Consider the following 16,491-nt stretch of genomic DNA (forward strand, 5'->3'; position numbering starts at 1 on the left):
TCAAACTTTTTGTTTTCCTCAATTTTTGTCATGAAATAATTTCCAAAAATGCAGTATTTATAAAATGCCTTTTGAAGTCTCGTCTTTCATATGTAATTTGGTTTGATTGACATATCCTACTGAGAAAGTATTCAATCATTTGTTTTAGCAAGAAGTAGGTAAAAAGGTAGTTTGGTTAACTGAAGCTTCATTTAATTAGGATTTTATATTGACATAAAATCACTTAATTAATTTGCCATCTAAAAGTGCCCTACAGCCTCTACAATCGTGGAATAATAATTTAGAAATTACTGTTTGGCTGTCTGTGACTTATCATAATTAACTGTCTTCTCAGCATTAAACGTAAAAAAGAGCATAGTCAAATATTTTATATTTTATTGTATAGCTTAATACTATCTCACCAAAAACAGTAGGAGGAGTATCTCATGTATTTTATTGTGAGATAAGTTTTTTGGTCAACCTCTAGTTTGATCTATCTTTCTTTCTTTCTTTCTTTTTCTTTCTTTCTTTCTTTCTTTCTTTCTTTCTTTCTTTCTTTCTTTCTTTCTCTCTGGAAACGTTTTTCTTTGGATGAGTTACTATATTTGGCTCAGGTCTTACAGTTTAGTACTGAACACATAGAAAGTGGTCTTTGTAAGAATCTGCTGAAGGATTTAAGTTTTGATGATTCAGTTTTCTTTTGTAGCATCACCAAAGCTGAAAAAATAGTGGAAAAAGACCCAGCAAAACAAAACAATTTCTTGTTACTCAGTAATGCATTTCTGCTTCTGGATGTCATTAAACTAGAAGAAAGTTTTGATTTTGCTATAATCCCACTGTTCCTCTTTAAACATAGTTTGTAAATGCTTAACTTTTTTTTTTTTTTACACTGAAATATCACTATAAGCTGACATGATATCATGTGATGTTCTTTTATCTTCTGAAGCTTGAGTTTTATGACTTAAAATGTACTTTAATCACTTAAGGAAGAGTGGTTTTCTATGGGAAAACAGCTTTGCAGAAATTATTTGTTGAAATGTAGGAGAGTCCTTTTGAAATAATTTGAATGGTTACTGTAAAGGTAAAGTATTTTGTCCATTACTGGGAAATAACTTTATGTTTACTTCCTATGACTTAAATAAATCATTGATGACATTCGCTGCAATGCGAATGTGGCATTAAGATTCTTGCAGCATTCAACTGCAAGTAGCAATTCAGCAATGGTATAGATTAAGGATATTATTATATACTATGCTGAGAAAAGCACATCTGTAAAACTGTTGTGTCTTGGTTATTAGTGCTAGGATTTGAACTATCTTTAATCTCATTTGATTTGTTCATCTTCCTTAAGGATCTCCATAAAGATGCACTGAGTATTCTTTTCAGTCCTTAGTTAGGGTTTGCATCAGTGGTCGTAAACCTGCTTAACGGACAAAGACTCTTTTCCCTTTGAAGTCACTTCCCCAGCTTTTCAAAAGGTCTGCAAGCTGGTTCCCTAAAACAATTTAGAAAAGTTTGAAGTGGTGCCCCTTAAACCAGCAACAAAATAAAATTTTCTCTTTGCATTATTGAAAACCATGACAATCTTCTGAAGCAATAACAGTTTAAAAGCTTTTAAAGAAATCTGCTCTGCTCTACAACCAGCTTTTAAGTTGACCCCATTATTTGGAAAATCACAGGCTTGGAAACCCCTAAATACTTGACATTCTTATCAAAGGAGTCAGCCTGACTTTTCACAGGACTCCTGTTTTACAGTATTGTTCAGGTCCTAATTTCTTTAAAGATATTGTTGAGATTTCTTGTATTTCTGTTTTATATTAAAGTATTTCTTAAATTTAGTTCAGTAAACAGCTGATATAATTTACGAAATGTTGATCCTGCCACCTTAGATTTGTACTCTTTTATGTTTGAAGCCAAGTCCAAATTCTAAAAAGACTGAGGGTATTACTTATTAACTTTACTTTTCTGTGGACTGTGATAAATATATATGCTCAATTTCTACTTTTTAAAAATCTTATCTCCTACATTTTATGCTTATTTTTACTGACAGCCTAACACAGGTAAAGCCTACAGTAATGAAGTTGCTGTAAGCAATAAGTTTACTGTAAGGATTTTGTTCATCTGCACCTCCTAACATTTCATTCAGGCATTGCTTCTAACAAGTCCTTCAGACTCCAACATCTTATATTCATTGCCTCCACTACAAAATTGTACATTTAAAACTTCTCTGATATCAAAAGTTTTAAAACAAGAATTTTTCATTAACATGTGTAGTATATAATTAGATTAATTCCTTGTTGATTGGTGCAAGTATGTGTTAAATGCGATTTCTGAATGCAAAATAAAGTAAAACACAGAATGCTAAAATTTTGCTAATGTAGGCAGCGCAATTAAAAGAAACTACACTAACAGAAGGTTTAAATGCATAAAGCTCCCTCGTGTCTTAGGTCTTTGGGACAAAAGGGAGAAAGAACTTGGTTAAAGAAGTTGAATTGTTACAGTAATGGCTATTATTACATTTTTTCCCCAAAAGGTGCAAATTTGTGGATTGTCTACTCAGTGTTTTTTTGTGAATTTTCTAGGGTGCCTGTCTCATGTTTAGGTGAGGAAAGGTTTAGGTGAGGAAAACTTTCTCAAAAAGGTTTGTGCGCATTTGTAGAATCAGTCACCTGAGCAGTACCTAGAGGTCGTTAAGTCTACCCTTATGCTTCTAATTTGTTGGGAGTTTTTCCTTTGCTTCTGAACTGTCTGCCATACTTCCTGGGTTTGAGTGTGTTTTGCAAAACATTATATAAAACAAAAGCAATAGCTTTTAATGATTATTTATTAAGAGATTAGGGACATTTAAGTGCGTTGCTCCAAAGCATTTTCAGACTTAAAATGCTGATAACATACATATATGTGTGTGTGTATTCATATACTATTTAGCGTGCATGTATATATCTAAGAAGAAACAGATTTATTTACTTTTCAAAAGTTTATATTGTAGATATAAATTATAAAAGTGACTGGAGAATAAATAAGATTTTGAAAGGTCAAAATCCTTGATTTGGTACTTGGTCATAGATTATGACCTTTTCTAAAAAGCAATTTGAATGTGGCAGCTGCATGGACACTCTGGGAATTGTTGCAAATGGTCTGACTAACAATGTAAACTACTGAGAATAGCTGAGGCTTTATATATGCATGCCCAAATCTATGCTGCTTTCCACAGATCTCTCTCATTGTATACAAGCAGTCTGAATAGCTACCTGTTTTAATATTTTGCATAATTTCCAAGACACAGAACCACTGTTGCTAGTACTGCTAAAGCTCTACATGGGCAAATTAATGACATTGTGCTCTTTTTATCTTTTCAGAAGTTATAACCTCAAATATAATTTGAGTGTTCCTGAGTCAGTAACAAATGGAGTCAGTTGGTGCTATTATTACTCTCTGCCTTTGCAAAACCATCACCTGTTCTTGAAATAATTAAAAAAAAAAAATTGATTTTACTACTACCTCACTGTCTTTTTGGCATCTCACAGAAGTCATATCATCATTTATTGTGAAGTGAAAGTATTTTTTGCAGCTTAAATACTGGTCTAATCCTTTTTTTAATCCTTTTTTAATCCATTGCCAAAGATACATTCTTTAAAGTTTGTATGCTTCATGAAATCCTATGAATAAAATAATTATACAGTAATACAAGAATAACATGTGCTTTCTGTGAAATGCTAGCATTCTAAATGAAGGTGGTGTAGACAGTGACCTGTGAGTGAAAGTATAAAATTATTTAAAGAGCTTTATAGCATTTCCTTACCCTTTTTGTGTCTTTGTATTCTGGAGAATACAAAATTTTATTCATTCAAATCTGCCATTTATACAATTTCTTTTTCCTTCTGGAATCAGTGTATGTTTGATTACAAAGAGAATCTTGGAAAAAAGAGTTTTGTGTGCTTGTTCTTTTTGCAGGGAACTATCTAATAGGACCAGTGGTAATCGGAAATTCATACTGAGTGTGTTCCAAGCCCCACATTTTACAAGGAACTCGGACATCAGGCTGAAGTTTCAACACTGTTGCTAGATTAAAATAAAACTGCCCAGTGCATGTTTTTCTTCATCTTGGGGCATTTTAGGTGCCTCATCTCAATACTTGTCATAGTGATGCCTGTCTTTGCTTATTAGTGCTATAAGAAGATTTTGTAATTGAATTAGGTCTCTTTCTCCACAACAAAGGTAGAGGAGGAGATGGAGGGTGGGAAGGGAAAATGCAAGTATGTGTGCTCCAACTTGTGCTGTTTTCTGCTCCACACCTGACTTTCATATGAATGTGCATTAGTAAAAGCAGAAGCTGAGCTCCTGTAGCGTATTTCTGCCATACTACATAGATATGAGTACAAAACAAGCAAATGCAAACAGCGGCATAGAAGTGATTTGTAGGGAACGTGAACTCCACAGACAAGGAAACTGAAGATGCTTCAGTGATTGGAAGTGGTGATTTTGGAAACAGATTGTAACCAAGGATCGCTTTTATTGTCTTTTCATTGAAGGTGATATTGCAACTCCTCGAGCTATTTTGACAGGACACGACTATGAGATCACCTGTGCTACCATTTGTGCTGAACTTGGTTTGGTAATAAGTGGTTCAAAAGGTAAGGAAGCTGTTGTCATTTCTTTCTGTTCATAAAGCTGTAGTCCTAATGCAAAAAGGAATATAGTCTAAAGTGACAGAATTTATTAACTTTACAGTGGTTTTGTTTTTAACCTTGTTTACAGAAGGTTATTTTTAACCTTGCTACAGAATTCAAGTGAGTTTGAAACCTCTTTTTAAACATAGTAAAACTGAGTGGTTTTTTTCAGACATCTACAAGAAGAGGCAACCACATCAGTTTCCCTGTTCTAGTGTACTGATTATAATTTCTTTTTGTTTGCTTATCCAGTGTAATTGCATATAGCATACAGTTGGATCTAGCTCTTGACTGCCAGGAAGGTGAAAAATGTATTACTGCAGTTGGCTTTCTTTTCCTTACGGGTAACTTCTCATAAAGGAAAGCAAGAATTAGTTTCAGGAGAAAGTGAATGTGCTGTCTTGCTTGTTTGATGAAGGGTGTATATATAAACTCCCAACTAAAATTTGTAGTAATTCTGCTCAAGCTCTCATTTTTAAACTGGGAATTTCTTAGAACTAGGATCTCCCTGTTTTAGTGTTTCCAAAGTATCTACTCTGAAACCCCTCTTCAAGTAAGTTGGGTGTACTTACTGTATGCACCTGTATGTGTTTCTGTTTTATGCATGTGAACACTTGTGGCTTACATGCAAATCAATTATTTGTCTGAATATATTAACAAGCAAATACTTAATGAATCATACATGGGTTAAAAATCTTAATATGAGAAAATGCTCTTTTAGAGTGCACACATATGCAAATTCATTACACTTACCTCTGTGTCTTGTTATATTATGTATATATACAAAATGTATTGTGTATATTTTGATAATCTCATATAAGGATTCAGTACATGTATTTTTATGCTCTCAGAATTAACTACTACCAATTCTAAAAGGAAATCCACAAAATAAAATCTCCGTTAGGTCTCTAACTTGGTTTGCTAAGTGTTCTAAAATACCTTAACACAAAACTCTTAAAGCATCAGCTGTTCATTTTACTCTGTCACCCTTAAATTCAGAGACTTTCCACTTAAACATGGTAAAAATCATTACAATGTATTATAATAGCAATTACTTACATAGAATCCATTGCTAATTATTTTATATATAATTATAATTTATTATACTATATGTATTATATATATATAATATATAATAGTAATATATTTATATCTTTAAATGAGGATGTGAATGAATAGCTAGAGTTTTTATTCTGTCTCATAGAAGGACCATGTCTCATACATTCTATGAATGGAGATCTGCTGAGGACATTAGAAGGTCCTGAAACATTAGAAGGTCCTGAAAATTGCCTGAGACCAAAACTTATTCAAGCTTCAAGAGAAGGCCAATGTGTAATATATTATGAAAATGGCCTCTTCTGTGTATTCAGTGTGAATGGGAGACTTCAAGCCACTATGGAAACAGATGACAAGATCAAGGTGAGTGTACTCAAATGTGTGCAAAGGACTGTCAGTTCTCGTATCAGGAGAAGCTCTCAGTTCTAGAGTTGTGTGGAGCTGCTTTCCATAGCCAGGCCATAGAAGTATTATTTTTATTTTAGAATAACTCTGTTCATATAGTAAGAAACATCCTGTAGGCATTTCCTTGAACAGAAGAATACAAATATTACTAATTGCTGATCAGAAGTCAGGGTATTTCTTTACTTTTGAGTGTAAAAGGAGGAGGTTGTTGGACGTGCTATTTTGGAAGTTGCCCTTTTTTGGCATCTCTGTCTACATTCCTTCATCTTAGCTTGAGATAGCACATGTTGTGCTGAGCTACAGGAAGTTTATAGGCACATGTCTATATTTCAACTCTTTAGCTCTTAAAAGTGTCTTTAGCATTTGCTGACCAGGCAGCTAGTTTCCACGTCTTTAGCTGCAAGAGACATGGAGCAAGTCCAAAACTATGCAGGAGGTATTTTAAGCTTATGGATTTATGGAAATTATTTGGTAATACAAAATGCAGATCTTTTGACAGTTCCTATGAAATAGTACCTATGAAGCAGAGCAGAACCTGGCAGCTATGCTGCAGTGAAGCAGAAATGTCAAATGAATCCTTTCCTTGAAACAAAAATATTCCCACTTCGAATGAGGACAAAAGGGAATGGAAGAGAAGAGAAGGGAAGAAAACGAACCAGCATTACCACAATGAAAATGGAAAAGGAAATTTCATTTTGAAAGGAAAAAGAAACTAAAAAGAAAATGAACAAGCATTATCAAATCTAGTAGAAAGTTACAGAATGCAACAAAGACTTCAAGTGAGACCACATTGCTCGGTCAGCATTCAGGCTACCTGAGTTATCTGAAATTATGGTCTGCATGCTAGTTGTTGTGGTATGAGGGACACTGAATAAGAGAATGGTTGAGGTTGGAAGGGACCTCTGGTCCAATTCCCCTGCTCAAGCAGGGCCACCTAGAACAGATTGCCCAAGACCTTGTCCAGGTAGCTTTTGAGTATCTCCAAAGATTGATATTCCACAGCCTGTCTGGGCAACCTGTGCCAGTGCGCAGTCACCCTCACAGTAAAAAAGTCAGTCAAACATCAGTCAAAGGGCACTTCTGCTGTTGTAGTAGTACTACACCTCTAAGCTGACTTACCAAAATCTGATGTAATTACCCAACAAATCAGCTGTTGAGATTTCCAGTCTTGTCCTCAGTTGAAAACTCTCAAAGGCTTCTCCTTTTTTTGGATTAGTTGTTTCAGGAAGAAAATTCCACTTTGTCCTCATGCTCTTTCTACAGAATTGTAGATTTTTTTTCATGTGTTGGGCAAAGTTGTGAGCATTTTTAAATTTGCATCTGTTCTCGACTCTGATCATATTATTAAGATGTAAGAACATGCCAATATATTTGAAAGAATTTTGGTTTTCATTATTTCCATTTTATAACTCATATTAAAGAGTAAATGCACCATTACCACTGAAGTCTCCAGTGTAGTTCACTGTATTCCACTTACAACCTTCTAAAACACCATTGTGTGCTATATTCTATTAATCCAATATCCTTGTGTTTTTCCAAATTTCAGGTGCACTGGTGGTAGAATATGCAGAAATTACTCTCTGTGTAGGTCTCTTTCCCATAATGAGAGTGCTGTTCTGCAGTAGATGAGAGGGCATACAATCTTTGAATGCTATTGCAGCCGCAAGTGCAGATGTGAGGCTGGGGAAATAAAGTAGGAAAGTGTATATTTCTGTCCCAGGCCATTTTTCCAAATTAATGTAAATTCTTGCTTCAATTTTTAATCTTTCTTAATTTCTCTGAATTGTACCTTTAGCTGTCCTTGTACAACTGCTTTTGATATTTTCAGCCTACCTTTCAGCCCAGTTCTTTCCATAAAACAAGTACATATTGCAGTGTTTTCTCTTTTTATAATAATAACGTTGATGATCTGTCACTTTCATTTGTGATTATGTTGTCAGCCAGGAAAGCCAATCTGTAAAATATCTCAAAGTCCCATGCTGGCTAAAACAATTTCTGTAGTGTTTCAGTCAGTACCCACAGCTTTGGGAATTTTGCTGGAGGCAATGGAAGTTCCGCTCTCTGTTGGCCAGAGTTACATATGTACAGGGGGTTGTTTTTGTTTTGTTTTGTTTTGTTTTACCTCTCTCCCAGTGGTCCCAGTTGGGCTTTATGCTTAAACAAGCTACAACCCTTTTTTCCCAGTGCTTCTGCACTATATCATGTTAGAAGGCAAGTGGCAACTGCGTAATTAAAGTAGGGGCATTTAAAATGAAAAGTATATACCCACAGGCTGTGCAGACAAACACTTTTCATTCCTTTTTGCTCTGGAAGAATAGAAAAGGGAAGGAAAAGGTCAGAAGTGTAGAAATCTGTAACATAAAATTCTCATTAATATTTCCCTATGTCATTATGGACTTGCATTTCAGAACATTATTGACAAAACTAGCAGTTTTCAGTAATGATGTTTGGAGCAACATTCTAATTTTCTTTCTCATAGTCCTGTGTTAGAAAACTGCTAGAAAAATTTCAGACACTCTGGGGAAATTCAGAATCTAATCAATGCCTTCCACCTGTTTTTGTTTTACATACTGTATTGCTCAGTGGAGCTTAGGCATATCGCAATACGTCTACCATGTAATGTTTAGATATCTTAATGAATAACTTAACTCTAAATAGTCTGCTTGTTCTAAGAAGTAAAGTTATTTTACCCTAAACAAAGGCTGTATGCTGTTTCACCCAGAGGAACCAATTTATTTTCCTTCCCTGAGTCTGTTTTGAAATGTGGAAGTGCCCACAAGACTCCTGCTGCTGTAAGCCAGGGCTGTCACAGTGTCAGTTCTGCCTTTTTACGAAGTACTGCCTTTCAAAAAATCTGAGATGTTAAAGGATTTGTGCAAAGTTTCGAGACTTTCCAAGGAAACACAAGTCAGAAATGCAGCTTTTAGAGCATTGCTGAAATTGTGTTCTTTGGGGATTATTTGAGAGTCTGAACCTCATGTTGTGAGAGCGATTAGTTGCAGAGTTGTTTCACTTTCATACCTAGCAGAACCACAGATAAACAACACTGGGGAAAAGCAGAACAGTAAAATTGATTCATGTCTTCTTCTATACCAGTTTGAGTACTTGGGAGTAAAAGCATCCTTTCTTTTGTTAAATCTTGAAGGGCATGTCATGAAACTGAAATATTGACAGCGTGACCTTTTTCTTTCATTCATTCCTTCATTTGTGTATATACAGAGGCAGGCAAGTGGCTGATATATTTATTAGTAAACAATAAAAATAAATAAATCAACATCTTGTCTTCCTTACAAGCCAATGACTTAGTAAAATTGCATAGGTATAAATAAGGGTTCAAAGCCTATACTTTATTTAATCAAAAGATCACAAAAAACACTGCATTATGCAGGTAGGGGAAGAGTTAAAGATTAATGGCTTTAATTTGCGTTTTAATATAGCATTTCTTCAGTAAAAGCCTCAAGTATAAAATTCAAGTGAACCATGACCAGAAGGTTAATGGATTTTCATCAGCTGAATTTTATAAGTGTAGCAAATAATTATTTGTCACAGTCTTCATTGCAGTTTGAAAATACCCTTAGGAGACTGCCATTGCTATTGAGGAAAAAAAAAACCCACCCTACATTGATTTTTGCTTCTAATGAATAATCTTTTTAATAATTGTATGTGGTATGTTAGATCTCATGATCCTCTACTCAGTGCATACAAGTTCTAGATAATTTTCATGGTCTTCTCTTAATTTTTTCTACACCAGAAAGGGTGAACACTGAGTTGGTATGCTCTTGTTAGAGTGTCTAAATTAATTTTCAAGCTCCTTGAGGCTACACTTTGGGAGGTGCTTAGCTTATTTTTGTAGGCTGACAGAAAAAATTTGTGGTGGGAGCATTTGTTTTTGGGGAGAGAAGGTTCAGCTTAGCCTACTAAGCTCTAACCTGGGTTAGTATTCAGTTTTCCGTAGTTAGAAATGGTTGAATAAAAGCCATATTCTGCTTTATTGTTTCTAGATTTGCATGTATATGTTGTTACTTTAATTCAAAACACAGATGGAATAGATTTTTCATCTATTTATTTCAGTGTTATCACTGTATTTTGTTTACAGTATATGTTTGTATTTGAATTATATTCATCTTAAAGTTATTGTATGAAATAAAATCTTGGCAATGTGATTCATTCTGATTACTTGGGAGTTGTTCCAGTAAACACTCAAAGCTGATAATATAAAAGTCACCTATAGAAACTCCATCTGAATGTAAGTATTGTGCATCATGTAATTCTTAAAAGATGTATTTAACATCATAGTAATAGAGTACAGCAATACAAAAAATACAGATACGCAGTATGTCTGACTTCAATTATTGCTGTTCAGAAAGCAGTATCTTATATAGACTGTTTATTTTGGTTTCTAGGCTTGTCAGCAGTCTGTATAAACACTTTAATGTTGCATGAATGAAACATCTTTGTCTTTTAATTTCTCCTGGTTTTGTGGTGCATGCACTCTATAGTCAGTATATTAAAAAGCCAATGACTTCCTCTTCCTCAGGAATTTAAAATCACAGTGTAAGTTTTGCAAATTGAAAGTCTGTAGAAGCAGAGATTGCAAGTGCCAAAATACTTACAGACTTCAACACAAAGGGATATGTTTGCAAGACCCTGCCTTAAGCTCTTTCTGCTATTTCCTAAGTTTAAACCTTTGAGCTGGAATTTTGCTTGTAGAGTATCATCTTCAGGCAATTTCCTTGCCTTTCACTGACAAGGCTTTGAAATGGACCAACCAATTTGTAGAATGTGGTTGTGGTTGGACAAATATGTTTGCTTAGAATTTAAAAGTCATTGCTCTGAATATCCTACATGACTACGTTGTTCTACTGAAAAGTCTTGTGGCTCCCTGCCTTGGGTCAGGAGGCTGAAATTTATCAAGAATTAGCTCTGATGTGAAGGATTTGTGTTTTGTTGGAAAGCTGCCCAAATTTATCCAATGCACCAATCTTTGAAAAGTCTCAGGTTAAATGCAGTCAGTAGGCAATGCTTACTTAGCATCTACATTCAGTACTGGATGTCTGCAGCCCAGGGGTGCAGGAGGTGCAAATTTTTTCCTGCAATGATTAACTCCAACAATAAGGTGCACAAAATTGCCATAACCAAAAATGAGATGAAGTGATCCTGGATGAGGAAGGGAAAGGGGTGTCGGGGGGTGGGGAGCAGAAGAGAAAGAAGAACAGAATCAAGGATAGAGTCAAGAACAGAATGAAAAGGATGTTTGCAAAAGCAAGTAGAGGTGGGAATGTAGAAACTTGTCAGAGACTAGCAGAAGGTAGCAGTGACCCCATAGGCATGTTTTATTTTAATAAAAGTTCAAGAACAGTTCTTTGAATATTTTCGCTTGTTTAAAGTGACAAAATTCCTCTTTAAACAATATTTCTCATGCTTTGCAGTCATCTTAATGTCAGATAGTATTGTGGTATCATCATCAGGTAACTGAGGAAAGTTGTTGTTCTTCCAGGTATTCAGTATATATCATGATTTTTCCAATAGCACATAAGAAACATCAAAATAGATTGCAAACTTCTGTTTTAAGAAGTCTTCACTGTGAAAACCAATGATGTCCAATCTTTCAGCATGATCTGGATCCCAAACTAAGATTTCAAATGTAGCTTTGCCATCAGTCCTCATGGTACAAGCAAATTCAGGGTATAAGCCAGTGAATTCCTCAGTGAATTTGTCACAGGCAGTTTCAGGATAGATGTTGAAAAGAACCACAGTCCCCATTAACAAGGGTGGTCCATTATCTTACTAATCCAGGGCAGGAATGTAACAATGCTGGTTGAAATTAATTCTTGTTATTTTTATATCATTACAGTTCCCTTCGTTATTCGGCCCTTTGCCAGACAGGACAGCTACAGCTAGGCTAGTATTAAAAACATTTGGGGAAATGTCAGGTACTAGATTTTAAAGCCAGTGCTGCTGGATCTTGTAAGTCTAATTAGAAGAGTAAATTTCTTTAGTTGACATCATATTACATCTTTGGAATATGGAATAAATCACAAGTGAGGTAAAACTTAAGTAATGCCGTCTAATGTATTAAAGATACTTGTGCATAATAACATTAGTTCTATTGCTGTGTAGAATAACATAACAAGATGTTGTATCCCAAAAGCTTGCATTGATATCAAATCTCCTTAGACAGCCAGCTGTCAATATGAAACTTTTTTATGAAAGTGTGAGAGGGGGAACAAAAGCAACATATATTTACCAACAAATATCTGCGATTTCCCCTTAGGCAATCCAACTGAGTCGAGATGGACAGTACCTGCTTACAGGTGGAGACAATGGAGTTGTCATGGTATGGCAGATGTGGGACCTCAAGCAGCTTTTTGCTTACCCAGGGTGTGATGCTGGAATCCGATCCATGGCCCTGTCATATGACCAAAGGTTAGAGCAAAGTCTGGTGTTCACGTGAATTTCAGTAAATATTTTTACAGTGAAATTATATTTTTGTTTTGCTTCTGATATTCTGTGGATCTCAGATCATGATGGTTATCTTGAGAATTCTGTACTTTCATATGTTTCTTTCTGGAATGTCATATTTAGGGCAGATAATCTTTTTGAGTATTTCAGGTCTTGCAGGGAGTGAAGAGATATTTAAGAAGTCTTACTTTGGCAGACTTTCAAAATAGGTTGAATTATTGGCCTGTGCATGTACAGTATGGGTCAGATGGAGGTGGAAGGTTATGTATGTGCTTTTCATGTTTCTTTGTTCACTTACGGTACAAATCACATTCCTAATTCCAGATCTTCGTGTAAAAAATAGATCAGTTAAAAGAGTTGCATAATAAGATTCCTTCTACACATCCATACTTTGGTAAAAGCAAATACTAATGTTCATTTCTAGAGAAGTAATTTTATCTATATAAATCCTGACTCCCCTTAAAGATTTCTTCTACTGAAGACAATTAGATAATATTTTTACTGTGTTTTTTCATTGCACTTGCCAATGCTGCTATACTTAAAGATGTTTGTATTTTTATTACAATAGTACTGTTTTTTCTATGGCATGTTTACAATTTCACTTGTACACTTCTTGCTCACAGGTGAGAATTTTTTTTTGCTTTGGTGTATATGCTTAGTGGAGTTGCCATATGCTTTTCGAAGAGGCTTGAGCTCCTAGATCACTTAGGAGCGCCTACATTGTGTAGTAAAGCATATTGTTGAGATTTTTAACCTTCCACTGAAGTCCATAGCAAATATTTTAATATTTTTTTCACCTGGACTGCATTTCTAATGCTTACATGAAATGAGCTATTAAAAAAAAAAAAGTCAGCAAAATCTGTGGACTTCAGTCAAACATTCAACTTCTTCTTGTTAAACATAATTAGAGATTATAGGCATTTTGGAAAAAAAAAACAGTGTTCCATTAAAAACAAAGTGCTGTTAAAAGTATTTCAAAAGCTTGAGTTACAGCTGTTGAATTTTAGACCCCTGAATATGTATACAGTTTTGCATTTAGAGAATCTATAAATGGTAATTATAATAGCATGTCAACAAAATGTTCACATGTCAATAAATCGGAATTTAATATGGACATCTATAAATGTATCCATGTGCTCAAGTCAGGAACCAATTCACTTTGGGTTTGAAGACAGAAACGCAGAAGAGGATTTAATTTATTTGGTGTGCATGAATGTATATGTTTGACAGACTGTGTGTAAGAAAGGTTTTAACCTAATACAAAAATAGTCAAAATGGTTCTATTGAAATGAAGTAGTGACATTATCAAAATGCAATGTTTTAATGATCTCGTATTTCATCTTTGTTTTGAAGGAAGAAATGCAGCTTTTCCATCTGAGTATTTATTTTTCATTCTGAAGATTTTTTTTTCAAAATGCCAGAGTTTTATATGTCCTCATGCTCTTGATTTTCATAAAACTTTAATATGAAACAGTAGAAATCACGATACAGAAGCTCTTGTTACCGTGTGCTATTGCCAGCGTCATGGCTTTTCAAATAGGTCTAAATTATCTCTAGTAGTAGGCCAATGTTAAGGAATTTAGAAAGAGTACTACAGTGGGAAAGTACAGCAATTGCTTTCAAGAACTTTCAAAACCATTGAAGCCTTCAAATTGCTTTCAAACCCAAACACTAACATGTCCAGCTGAAGTACTATGCCAACATCCAATTACTTCACATAGAGCACAACTTAAATGGGGAAGGCTAAACTGAAATGAATACATCTCCCAAACCTTCTCCACCTCGCTGCTTCACCAGTGCTTCATCCCAGTCCCATATGCTGCAAAAACAAATGAGCAAGCCAAACAATAATCCCAAGAAATCTCAAGTGGTTGCAGTACAGTGATGCTGGTAAACTATTCTGTCGTGTGACTTTTGAGTCAATTGTAGCTTCGGGCCAACCATACAAACTGTTGCATGGTGTTTTGGTAGGCTTTGTGGTCCATAAATCTTCTGTCAGAGCTTGTGCAGATGGCAGTATTAGCTAAATCCAGCTTGCTGAAGTCTTTGGGAGCCCCTAAGGAGTTTTCTGACATGTGAAGCCCTTCCAGCTCCAGCTGTCTCCTCGTGCCTGTCTTGGCGTAACCCGTTGGTGTGTTGGCTCACACACATGACCGTGCGGTGGTCTGCTGACTAACATGATATTGTGCTTTTCCTAGGTGTATACTGACTGGCATGGCATCTGGGAGCATAGTGGTTTTCTACAATGATTTCAATCGTTGGCATCATGAATATCAAACCCGATACTGATCTTCACAGAGACCACGATTAGCACTAATGGGGGCAGCTGTTGTCAAAACGAAACTGGCCATAGCACGCCCCCCTTGGTGTCCTGCCACAGCGTTGTTCCTTATAAATAACTATATACCATCTGAATGTAACTTAAATTTGCTGGGAGAAGCAACCTATTTTTTAAAGTTAATCGCTATTTTTGTAGACCTTGCTTGACTTTTTTGGGGGAAGGGCAATGAAGCAGAAAAATGGCTGCTGGGTTCTGTAGTTAAAAATCTATATTTTTAGTCATAATGAGAAGTCTATTTTGATCCCTGTATGTAAAAGAAACCTAAACTAAAGATGGTTAAAACTCATGCTCTAGCTGTACTATGAAGAAATGAATTTTCCACCTGAAGCTTTATCTATAACCTTGAAGAATATATGATTTTAGCATACTGGAAATGAATTGTGATGTTTGGGGAATTTTAATCTGTACTATCTGTACTACACTTTGTCTTGTACTTTTCCAAATGATTGTACTACAACAGCACTGAAGTTTCTGGGAATCAATAGTAATATTTAAATTATGGTTAATGTAATTTTAAACTTTGCAAATTGTTTCCATCAATGTTACTATTCAAGCATGTTTCTAGGCCTAGACAATTAGTTCTTTTTTAGTTGTATGCTTTGTGCAGTTAAGAGAGAGAAATCAGCAACGGAGTTTGTGTTACATCGAGTGTGAATCCTCCTAGTTTTTACTTGGCATCTCCTTCAAAGCACACCAAAATGTGGATTGTTCCTCAAAATCAGAAAGGTTATTTGGAGACTTTAAACTCAAATTAGGAACCTGCAGAGGCAGGTGTTTTTTTTAATAGGTGCAAGTACCAAAGCACATTTCTGCTGTTTGACTGTGAAAGCACTAAAAAGGCAGATGTTTGCTGGTGCACAGCCTCTATACAACAGCAGAAGCACTAGACTTGCAGGCTATTCTTCTCGTTTTTCCACAACTGACTCCTGCAATACTGTAGCACACACCATATTCCTTTTCTGTGTATGGCAGGAACAGCTTTTATATTTTGCTATCACCAAATCCAGTCAGATTCTGTCCAAGCATGTGAAATGCTCTCTTTCTTTTAGGAAATGAAAAAAATTATTTATACTAAGGAACAATAAGTTATTTTGGTGTTGCACAAATCTACTTTTCTACAAGATTGCTGTGCAGAACTCTGTGAAAATATTTGTGAAAAGAACTGTTATTGTTTTGTAAGTCTGTATTGCATAAAAATCTTCTTTGTATGTTGTGATCTATGAGTTGAAATTTACATTCCGTCTGTATCGATACATACGTTTCTCTAGCTGCCTACTAGAGCAGTTCCTGTTTTTCTAAGCATTTAGCTACTATCTCTTTAAGTAAAGATTTGGAATGAGAAAATTCAGTTTGAGTGAAGAAATTAAATAAAATTACATTTCTAATTGAGAGCTTTGGTGGGGTGTATTGGGTTCTTGTGGTTCAATGTGTATTCACAGCAGAGAAAACAAGCGCTATGGCTAATGCATGTACAAGTACTCTTGCTGTTTATGCAATGGTGACTAAGTTTTCTGTGCTCTACATTTTTTAAAGTGTTATGGTTATGGTGGTATCGGTACAGTTACACGTATATGTTTT

General features: G+C 35.2%; 1 protein-coding gene across 1 annotated transcript in view; it reads left to right on the forward strand.

Moving 5' to 3' along the window:
- The window catches only part of LRBA (LPS responsive beige-like anchor protein), a 395,790-nt gene extending 379,361 nt beyond the window's left edge, over positions 1 to 16,429 (forward strand). The window contains exons 54-57 of the mRNA XM_050710360.1: positions 4,512 to 4,613; positions 5,854 to 6,068; positions 12,385 to 12,536; positions 14,771 to 16,429. Coding sequence (XP_050566317.1) covers positions 4,512 to 4,613; positions 5,854 to 6,068; positions 12,385 to 12,536; positions 14,771 to 14,861 — 560 coding nt within the window. The 3' untranslated portion in view covers positions 14,862 to 16,429. The remainder of the gene's footprint in view (positions 1 to 4,511; positions 4,614 to 5,853; positions 6,069 to 12,384; positions 12,537 to 14,770) is intronic.
- Positions 16,430 to 16,491: the final 62 nt, after the last annotated feature.

The sequence above is a fragment of the Cygnus atratus genome, chromosome 4 (genome assembly GCF_013377495.2).
Source record: "Cygnus atratus isolate AKBS03 ecotype Queensland, Australia chromosome 4, CAtr_DNAZoo_HiC_assembly, whole genome shotgun sequence".
NCBI classification, from domain to species: Eukaryota; Metazoa; Chordata; class Aves; order Anseriformes; family Anatidae; genus Cygnus; species Cygnus atratus.